This window comes from Condylura cristata, unplaced genomic scaffold (assembly GCF_000260355.1).
Source record: "Condylura cristata isolate star-nosed mole 26May11 unplaced genomic scaffold, ConCri1.0 scaffold00008, whole genome shotgun sequence".
NCBI lineage: Eukaryota > Metazoa > Chordata > Mammalia > Eulipotyphla > Talpidae > Condylura > Condylura cristata.
In genome coordinates this window covers 16,588,545-16,598,716 of record NW_004567109.1, presented here as the reverse complement: position 1 = coordinate 16,598,716, position 10,172 = coordinate 16,588,545, and the positions used below count along the sequence as shown (strand labels likewise).

Here is a 10,172-nt window from a genome sequence, read left to right as displayed (position 1 = left end):
CAAAATGCTGCAAATTAGAAAAACATCCAGTGTTGTGAGCCTTCTGATTTAGCTCCTGTGTGGGAGGAGGGTCTTACTGGCAACATTTAGAATAAACTGAGACCTCATGGCCCAGGGTAAAACTGTGCCATGAGCCTGGCATGCAGATGTCTCTAGGCCCTGCCAGTAGGGTATCACACACAGCACTCCTGACCTGCCTCAGCCTTGATGTGAGCAGGAGGACTAAAGCAGCTGCCATGTTAAGAGGGGAAGGGCCAGACAGGTAAAACCACATGCATGAGCAGACATTGGCAAGGAAGCCCAGGTCTTCACGGTTTAACCTGTGATTCGGTCCAATCTTACTGGAAGCAGGACTGACTCCCTGAGAAAAGGGAAATCCTTAAACCCCATTTCCTCAGCCACAGCAGCAGCTCATTGAAAGAAATGTCACTTTAGCTACCTAATTTTCCCAGTCTCGATGGACCTACATCTCTCACCCATATTAATGTGAAGATGAAAATTCTCATAAAATACTTTGGTAATGGCTTAGTCTTGTTCAAAACACATTCCAATTGTGAACATCCCAAGAGCTTTAATCTCCAGGGATTCTCAATTTCTGTATTTGTTTAAAAAGAATTCATAAAGGAATTTTAGCAGCAATTGTGATCTACAAAGTACTTTGAGATTCCAGCACCTAAGTTGCCTGCACTCATTTTACACTATAAAGTGTAGCCTCAGGTTCTAGAGACAAACAGGATTCTGATAGAATCCTTCCTCTGACATATTTAGAGTAAGCAAGTTGTGTAACTTTGTATAGCTTTCTCTTCTGGGAAATGGGAGAATAGTATCTACTTTCTAGAGCTGTTGTTTGGATTAAATGAGATGATGTGTACAAAGAGCTGAGCAGAGCCTACTAAAGAGCACATGTTCACTAAACACTGGCTATCTTGTTGTTACTAGTAATGACTTAGTAATGACATCATTGTTGTTCCTACCTTTTGCTGAATATAGGCCAGATTATCAATTATGCCCTATTCTCAGCAGTCTCAAAGTTCTTTTGTGATGATACATTCCAACTGAAAACTGCCATGTTCAAGTATCTCTGACATATGTTGATGGGGTATGAGTACATGTGGACAGTATAAAGGCACAGCACGGGTTGGAATCACTGCTCAGAGACACTGATTCATCTCTAACCCCCTAAACTGCCAGTTTGGCACCAACACTGACACTGCTCTTACATGACAGCATATGTAAGGCCAGCCTGAGGATAGTGTTTGAGTTTTTTTATATCAGAAAAACAATCACACTATGAAGTGCCTTCAAATCTGGATCCTTATCATTTATAATTCACTTCCAATTTACCTGGATTATGTCAAGATAACTTCCCTGGGAATACACGAAACTTAAAAATTAGGAAAGTTCCTTTCTAGATATTTTGTGATGACCTTGTTTGGGACATTTAAATATACATTTCTCTCTTTTGCTGTGGGAGGAGGTATCTCCTATGATGCTTTCCCTCCTGTATGGGTTCTCCGATGGGCACTGAAGTGGGAGCTGTTATTGAAATCTTTTCCACACTCCATGCACTTGTAAGGTTTCTCTCCAGTGTGGATTCTCTGATGAATTATAAGACTGGAACTCTGGTTAAAGCATTTCCCACACTCTCTGCACTTATAAGGCTTCTCTCCTGTGTGAATCCTCTGGTGAGTAATGAGGTTCGAACGGTCACGGAAGAATTTTCCACACTCAACGCATTTGTAGGGCTTCTCTCCTGTGTGCACTCTCTGGTGAGTGATGAGCTTAGAGCGCTCACTGAAGCATTTCCCACAATCCACACACTTATATGGCTTTTCCCCAGTGTGGGTTCGCTGGTGGTTGGCCAGCGTGGAGCTCTTACTGAAGCTTTTCCCACATTCAGCACATTCATATGGTTTCTCTCCTGTGTGGATTCTTTGGTGACTAATGAGGGCAGAGCTCTTAGAGAATGTTCTTCCACATTCAGAACACTGATAGAGCTTTTCCCCTGAGTTGGTACTGGGCAGTCCAGGAGAATTCAAGTTCTTACTGGAATTTAGAGTTTGCTTAGATGTCTCCTCAGCCAAGTTCCTCCAGTGAGTACTACTGGGTGAACTTTGTCCCAAGTTACCCCTGGGCTCACTACAGTGGTCAGGATTTCCTCCCAAGTGGATTCTCTGATGTTTCAGAAGGTTTGAGCTCTGGTTGAAGCTTTTCCAACATTCCCCACATTTATAGGGCTTTTCCCCTGTGTGAATTCTCTGGTGGGTAACAAGATTAGAGTGGTCACTAAAGCTTTTCCCACATTCAAGGCATTTGTAGGGCTTTTCTCCAGTGTGGATTCTCTGATGGGTATTGAGGTTAGAGCGGTCACTAAAGCTTTTCCCACATTCAGTGCATTTGTAGGGCTTCTCACCTGTGTGTATCCGCTGGTGGGCAATGAAGTGGGAACTCCGGCTGAAGGTTTTCACACAGGTGTCACACTTGTAGGGTTTCTCTGCAAGGTATAGGCCTTGATGATCAATAAGTTTTTCTAAGTCTTCTTCAGAAGAACTCTCTTCCCATTGCTCCTGTGATGGATTTCCCCATTGTCCTTCACTTTCATTTTCACTGTCTTCCTCCCATTCATGAGAGTGGCAAACATCCTCTGTGGTTTTTGATAAGGCTCCAGGCAAATCCTCAAAAATGTCCTGCTCTGAAATCTGGTCTTCCTCCTCATGCCTCACTTCAAAACCTAAAAGAACGAATTGAAATGCAGTTTTTAAGTTCAATCATCAGTTAGCATCTATTTATATATCTGTATCTTGTGTCTTATGAATTTGGCTAAAACGTATCTCATATCTTACACCTCACATCTATACAGGTCACTAACATGAAACAAATCAAGTTTTGGCACACACATTCATTTCTGATTTACAAAACAGAGAATAGCTTGAAACAGAGCAACCCCACCACCACCACCACCACCATCAAGGTGGGCATAGGCTCCAGGGCTAACAGCCAGCAAGTCAACTTCCCTACTTCCTCCTGATAATACATTAATTATCATATGAGACTGAACAAACCCTTTAACTGCCCAAATAAACTCCAGTAAAATCTAGACCTGATTGCCTGTTCTCATCTGGGGGATCACATTAAGTTAAAGAATATATGATATGAACACAAATCCTTTTCCTATTCAATTCCAATCCCTCTTTTAGTTCAGACAAGATAATGAGCCTGGCTTCCTCAGTCTTTGGGCTTGTGACTTTGCAGATATACAGTTACTCCGGGCTTACCAGTATCTTGGGTTTTAGGACATGGGGTTGGCAGTTTGATTGCATCTTCATCTGCCATCTCATCCCAGACCTCCTGGTCTTCAGTCTTGCTGCTCTCCCTAGATTTAGGGAGCCCTATTGACTCCCTGAGTGGTCCCATGACTCTAACGGCAGTCCGAGCCCTCATCAATGAGTCCAGCTCTTCGTAGAAGGGGCATGTCCCTGGTGGGTGGCTGCTCTTGGCTTTCCGGTAGCTTCGAAGGAGGTTTTTGAATCTGTAGCGACACTGCTCCAGTGTCCGTAGGAAGCCCTGTGCACACAACCGCTCTGCAATGGCACGGTATACCTGGCTGTTCTGATGGCAGGTACGCAACTTTTCAGAGAAGGGAGACTCACTGAGAATGGTCAGGAAAGCCTTGGTCTCCTCATAGCCCCAGTGCACACCTGCTGTCAGGAGCAAAGATTTCAGAATTGTGAGACTTAATACGTTGCCTAGGTCATCAGGGATCAGAGTCATCTTCCCTGCTTAACACCTAGAACATACGCACCTCAGAAATTTCCATCATGTCTGAAGCACCAACAGTAATACTCCCTTGCTTCTTGAGGCTATACAGAACTTCCCACCATCACCCTTCCTACCCCCCACTTCTCAGAGATTCCATTAATACTTTATAGTCTTGGCAGAAAGAGAGAACTTCGACATAGTATACCAGGTAAGACCCCATCCCCTACCCCCTGCCAACTTCTTGCACACACAACTGCAAGTTGGCTAAGGAAAAGACCTATAATTAGAGTCCAAGTTATTCCCCCTATATCCATTCAATAAACATTTTCTTTTTATGAGTTAACCTTTCAAGAGATATAGAAACTGAAGATCCCTAAATATTAAAGATACACATAGACCTCAAGTAATCTTGGCAATAGAGCCTTTCTGAGGCTGCCCTTTCCTCTTCTGTGGAAGAATAAAAAGGAAGGTGCCTACTCTCGGTTCCTCTGCAGGTGAATGACGTCTTCGGGGAAGCCACCTTGTGGAGAACAAGCCCTGCAGAACTGGAGGCCCAGGGCTCTGACCCTGACTGCTCCTACCTCGCTGTGTGTCTCTGGCAGACACACATGGTCTCTGGAGCTTGTGTGAAAGTGGTTCTACTTTTACATTAGCCAGGTTTTCATAATGACTTGATTATTCAAGCATTTCGTGATTTCTGCTGTATCTATTTAACATTTCACACACTATCTTTCTTTATCTAAAATAACTATCTGTAGAGTCATGGGTTAATGTGCTCAGACATTAAATGTAAAAGTTTTACTCCTGCAGTACCTGGGATCAACTCCCGGGTTGATATTACCATATTGCTTTGGGAAATAATGCTTTAAGATCCCTTGTGGTTTTAAAGGGGTCTGTTTCCATAACTAAGAACATTTGTACAATGAGAACTGATCGTGAGAGAAGAATGCAGGTGTCATGGATGCCCTAAGAAACTTAGCACCTTGCTCCAGAAGCATCAGTGCAGACTTGCAGTATGTGCCCTCAACTTAGGAGGACTGGAAGGAGAATTAGAATCTAGATCCTATTAGACCCCTATGTTCTTACCAATACGACTGTGGAACAGAGTTGGGCCTCCTGGAATCCTGCGCCCCTGCACAGACTCGCCAGCAGTGAGGACATCACCATTACAATCTGCTGCTTCCTCAGGCTCCCAGGCCCCTTCCTCCTGTTCCTCCATCTCTGTGTCACTATCCCCCAGTCTGGAGACAGCAACAGCCTCTCCTGGTGCATCTGTAGCTCTGATGGCAGTCCGGGCCCTCACCAGGGCCTCCAACTCCTCGTAGAAGGGGCACGTCCCTGGTGGGTGGCTGCTCTTGGCTTTCCGGTAATTCCTTAGGAGGTTTTTGACCCTGTATCGACACTGCTCCAGTGTCCGCAGGAAGCCCCGTGCCCTCAATCGTTCCGCAATAGCACGGTAGATCTGGCGGTTCTGGTGACATGTCCGGAGTTTTTCAGAGAAAGGAGACTCACTCAAGATTGCCAGGAAAGTCTTGGTCTCCTCATAGCCCCAGTGCACACCTGACATCTTCATGTCCTCCACATCCCATTGGTATTGTTCTTCCCAGGTCCTTGAGTCCCTCCAGGCCACTGCCTGAGCTGCTTTTGATTGCTCGTTATTGAGATTATAATCTGCAGTGTTCCTTTTTCCGGCATGTGTAAGACTGGGATCCCAAAATTTGGATCCTTGCTCTCTTTGGCAAATATTCGGTTTTGAAACCACAAGTCCTACATAAAAGGAAGAAGAGAAGGCCTGTTAAGCAGTGTTTAAAACATCCCTGTGGAACATCATTTCCTCCGAGAAGCTGAAAAATTCTCATATTGATCCCTTAAAAGCTTGTGAATGGTAACTAGAAGTACAGGATTGGTTCAGTAGGCACGGAAAGTGACCTATCTGCTTTGTTCATTGGCTTTTTGTTGTTTTGAAACATATAATACAAAGGAGTGACTACAATTGGCCCATAAATGGGCCCCTGACCTAGACTGGTCTAATCAGAGCGGATTTAATGGCTGGAACAAAGGTGTGTGTGTGCCTATGTGCACACGCATTTCTGTGTGCACATGTGTGCCGTCTCTCTTGCTGGGAAATTTGCAATCTCAATTGCCACTGGCATCTATCTTTTGATGATGACACAAATAGCTTTAATATGAAGTTGATACAGAGGATGGCAGAGCAGAAAGTACTTGGGTCTATTTTGATATTGCTGAGCCAATTTCTACTGTGCCTGGAGCATGCCCGCCTCTGAACTTCCAATAACAGGCTAAAATTAATTTCATTATTTTCTAGTACAGCTAGCTATGTTTAAAGAAGTATGGAACCAGCAATTCCCGGCCCTAACAAAAATATTTGAAGAAAACTAGATGAAAAAGAGTTTACAGCTAAAAGAAGCTTAAGGATAATCTAGTTCAGCATTTCCCAAAGTTTGTTCCTTTGATCACCACATTCCCCAGATAACACCTATAAAGAGGGGGTTACACTGTCAAGTGAGTAGCCAGCAAGGTCCCGGCATTTCACCACACTGACCTGAGTCAGGCCTCACACTGTCTCTCCTGCCTTACCCGACTACATGCCCAAGACCCCTCCTGCCGACACCAGCTCCCTCAGGGACATGTTCCATCATTATTCGACATCCATGTAGACATGCCTATAGAGAAGGGAGTCTGGCTGATCACACAGAGCCCTGTAGGTTTATTTCTCATGGCAGTGTAGTCCACTGGTCTCATGGGCTTAGTGTGCTCAACTCTGCCTGAGAGATGGAGCCTGTTTGATGCTGAAAAGATTGGATTCTGAGCCGGCTCCCCCTGGACCATGCTGAGTGGACTGAGTGGAAATGAAGATGGTGAGCCTGAGAGAACAGGTTCTTGGAGGTCATCCTGTCAGCCTCTACCCAGGCAGACTCCCTTCCACCACAATACTGGCCCAAAGAGCCTGGCTTCTTCCTGTGTCTGGAATTGCATGGACTTCACAGAGCCATGAGTCTTAATGGAGTGAGGAGGCTCTTTGGGAACAGACTGCACCAGAAGCCTCACCCATCTCCAGAGGCCGTCACTTCCTTACCCAGGGATTCTCCATCTCCACAGTGGTCTCCCTGTGGGCCTTTGCGGAACTCCTCTGCATGTGCGCCATGGCCCGGGGCCTCCTGTCAGATGCACAAGAGAAGGAGCTCAAATGTCTCTGATCCTTAAAAACAGCCTGCAAACCTTACCAGGCCCAGGAAGGAGAATGAGGACAGAACGGAGGGACACCACGGACGAGGCGACATAGCGAGAAACACCTGACCGAGGAGAGGCCCCAGAGAGGCAGAGGCTCACGCCCTGTCCCTTTCACCTCTCGGCTGAGAGCAGGCCACAGTGAAGCAGAGCGTGGGGGCAGGAGCACAGGAGTAGCGGTGACAGCAAAGGGAGCACAGACAGCAGCTTACCTGGGACTCAGCTGTCACCTCCCAGGCTTCAGTGCTCCCTGTGTTTGGCAGAGTACAGACTTGAGGAGTGAGCACAGCTAAAAAGAAGAAAAGTCTCTGAATCCCAAGTCCTGGATATCAAGTCAGCCCTCTCTCAGCTTCAGCTTTGCAAAAGCCCTGCTTAGAGCAAAGCGAGACTCTCCCTGCAGTCAACACAGAGTTCCCCTTTTACCTTCTTTCTAGAGTATCCAGCTTCTAGTTGCTCTGAGTACGTGCCCTGGGTGTGAGATGCCATCCAGAACACGTGCACTCCCCACCCTGCCCCCATGCTGTCGCTTGCCTCCGTGTGACCCACAGACACCACCTACCCCTTGGCCTTACGTTCTGCACCTCTCTCCTCCCTGTGCACCCTTCTTACACGCCTCCTGGCCCTCTTCCCTGCTGTCCCCTGAGTCTGGGCACTCACCACTCTCTTCTGAGGGCTGTGGCAACTTGGTGCCAGGATGCTCAGGAAGGTCAGGACAGAGCTTCTTCGCCCAGGGCTTCTGAGACTGTTCTGCTGGATGCAGCTGGAGGCTCTGAGATTCTTGCGTGACTTTCAAGGACCTGGTCTCTTCTGCATGGAATTCCAGTTCCTATGCACAGATGCCAAAGTCCCTAGTCACCAATTCAGGTACAGAAAATTGCCATTTACAAGGGATGTGTTCTCAAACCTCTAATTTCCCCCAACAAAATGGGATTACGTATATGATCCTAAGAATCGCTGACAACATAGCAAGTGGAAGCAATCGGGCCGTGTTCAGATAAAGGTTCCGGTGGGCTGACTGAATCCACAGCCAATGAAGAACTTGTCTATATATAATAGTTTCAAAGCAGAATTCCAAGTTTGTGTTATCCTAAAACTACAAATCATATCATAGGCAAATTGCTGGAACTGTGACTGTTAAATCTGAAATACCTCCACTTCCCTTATCTCACTTCTCCCATTTAGCTACACAAGTCCTTACCTCCCTAAGGTTCTTTATTTATTTTTTTATTTTAGCTCTTGAAAAATGGTGATAAGAATACTAACTTACAGGTTGCTGGACTGAGCTATCTGTATACAAAGTTTAGAACAGTGTCTGACACACAGTGCTCAGTAAGTTTGGGACTTGCAGGCATTTTAATTCCCACGAGGCCTTGCGCTTGTAGTAAAACCTGGAACCTAAGAGCAGCTGAGGTTCTGCTTCACACTGAGATCTGTGAGTCACCTGACTTTTTGAACCTTAATCTGTAAATATGGGATAATAATGCTACTCTGCCTACCCTCATTATTGCTGTAAGCATCCCAAGAGATCACATAAGTAAAAAGATTCTGCTTAGTGTAAAACATAATACTGATTAGCTATGCTACAGATAGGGTGTCAGCATGTAATTCAGAGCAGGGGTTATGAATTCCAACTTTAGGGTCAAACTGTCACTCTACCATCTAGTAGCTATGTGACATTGAGTCAGTCGTGTACCTTGTCTCTGTCTCTGCCTTAATTTCCTCATTGGTAAAATTAAAATAACAGGACATCATGAAATTGTTGATAGGACTAAATTCATTAACACATGGAAAGCACTTAACATGCTTGGTACATATGAGCTGCTCAAGAATGATAGTGGCTGCTGTGTTATGTCAGCAACTCTAAACCTAGTCACAGCCACCTGCCTTGCCCAACCCACTCCGCAGACAGCAGACTGTTTGCCTCACCTGCTGTCCTGCGGCCTCGGCCTCTCGCTGCCAGTCCTCCACCAGGGCCACTGCCTCCTCACCACTCTCAGGGTGATGGGCCTGCACCCAGGCCCGGACCTCCCTGGGTAAGATGGTCAGGAACTGCTCTAGCACCAGTAGCTCCAGGATCTGCTCTTTGAGGTGCATTTCCGGTCTGAGCCAGTGACAGCAGAGCACCCAGAGCTGGCTGAAGGCCTCGTGGGGTCCAGCTGCATCCCTGTACTGGAACTGCCTGAAGCGCTGGCGGGAGGCCTCAGGGCCAGAGTCACGGTGCTTCTCCTGGAGCTTGGCTTCTGATCGCCACGAATCCTCCTCCATTTTCACAATCAGGAGTTCTTCAGGCTCAGATGGGGAAGAAGCCTGGGCCTGGGATTTCAGGGCTACAGCCATGGTCTGTCCTCGAAACCTCGCTTCAGCTAGGCTGTTTCAGCCAATATCTTCCTGCATCTACAGTGTTATTTCCAGGGGGCTCTTAGGAGATGAAACACTCCTCAAGTCTCTGAAGGCCAAAACAAAAAGGAAACAGTGAGCGTGAAGAGAACAGAGATGCCACCTGGCATGGGGGTGCTAAGAAGCCCCTTTCCCATAGCAGGAAGTCAGACCACAACCTGGCCCCAAGAACAGCAGCCAGTACACTTTGGAGGAAGACAGCACTCTGTGAAATCCTCTGGGACACACTAAGCAGCATGGCCTCCCTGACCTGTCCCGAGCCCTCCTCGCTTCTACACACGTCCACTGTAAGAGCTTATTTCGACTTGGGTTCTAAATGCCAGCCAGGAACTATCCCCAGAACTCCAGATTCCTGTGGGATATTTTCATTTGGCAGTATCTTTGGCATCTCCAGTTCTGTGATCAGGAACCAAATTCACCATTTTTTCCTGCAAACCTGTCCCCTTCTGGATCTTTCCAGGGAGCAAAGGCACCTTCCATCAAGTGGCCCACACCAGGAGCCTGGTCATTTTTCTCCAGGACCATCCCCCCACATCCAGTGCAGCTCAAGTGGTGCCCAAGGCCACCACCCCAATCCAGATATCATCCTGCCTTTTCACTTGCTCAGTTCCCTAGCGCACACCCTGCCACCTCTCCCGTCACCCCAGCCCCCAGCCCCTCATTCTCTTTCCACACAACCAATATAGACCATGCAGCTTCCCTGCAGGATGAGCACAAGCCTTGCCATGTCTCCACCCTCACGTCTTTGCCATGCTCCCATGAGTCCC

The 10,172-nt window shown here is 46.8% G+C and overlaps 1 protein-coding gene across 1 annotated transcript; it reads right to left on the bottom strand.

The window, feature by feature from the left end:
• Positions 1–1,318: 1,318 nt before the first annotated feature.
• ZSCAN20 (zinc finger and SCAN domain containing 20) lies at positions 1,319–9,409 on the bottom strand. The gene is made up of 7 exons (XM_004678767.2): positions 8,935–9,409; positions 7,666–7,834; positions 7,221–7,297; positions 6,857–6,938; positions 4,846–5,526; positions 3,276–3,701; positions 1,319–2,731 (listed from the first exon to the last, which is right to left on the bottom strand). Exons 1-7 carry the CDS (start codon positions 9,343–9,345, stop codon positions 1,485–1,487), a joined length of 3,093 nt encoding a protein of 1,030 aa, XP_004678824.1. The 5' UTR covers positions 9,346–9,409; the 3' UTR covers positions 1,319–1,484.
• Between the last annotated feature and the right edge of the window lie 763 nt (positions 9,410–10,172).

What these genes read in the sequence shown, in the direction of transcription:
- ZSCAN20 (XM_004678767.2), bottom strand. Translation starts at nt 9,345, where the DNA reads ATGGCTGTAGCCCTGAAATCCCAGGCCCAGGCTTCTTCCCCATCTGAG. An exon ending in AGGTGACAGCTGAGTCCCAG is followed by an intron (nt 6,939 to 7,220) that starts GTAAGCTGCTGT and finishes TGCATCTGACAG; the next exon opens with GAGGCCCCGGGCCATGGCGC. An exon ending in TCTGTTCCACAGTCGTATTG is followed by an intron (nt 3,702 to 4,845) that starts GTAAGAACATAG and finishes TGCTCCTGACAG; the next exon opens with CAGGTGTGCACTGGGGCTAT.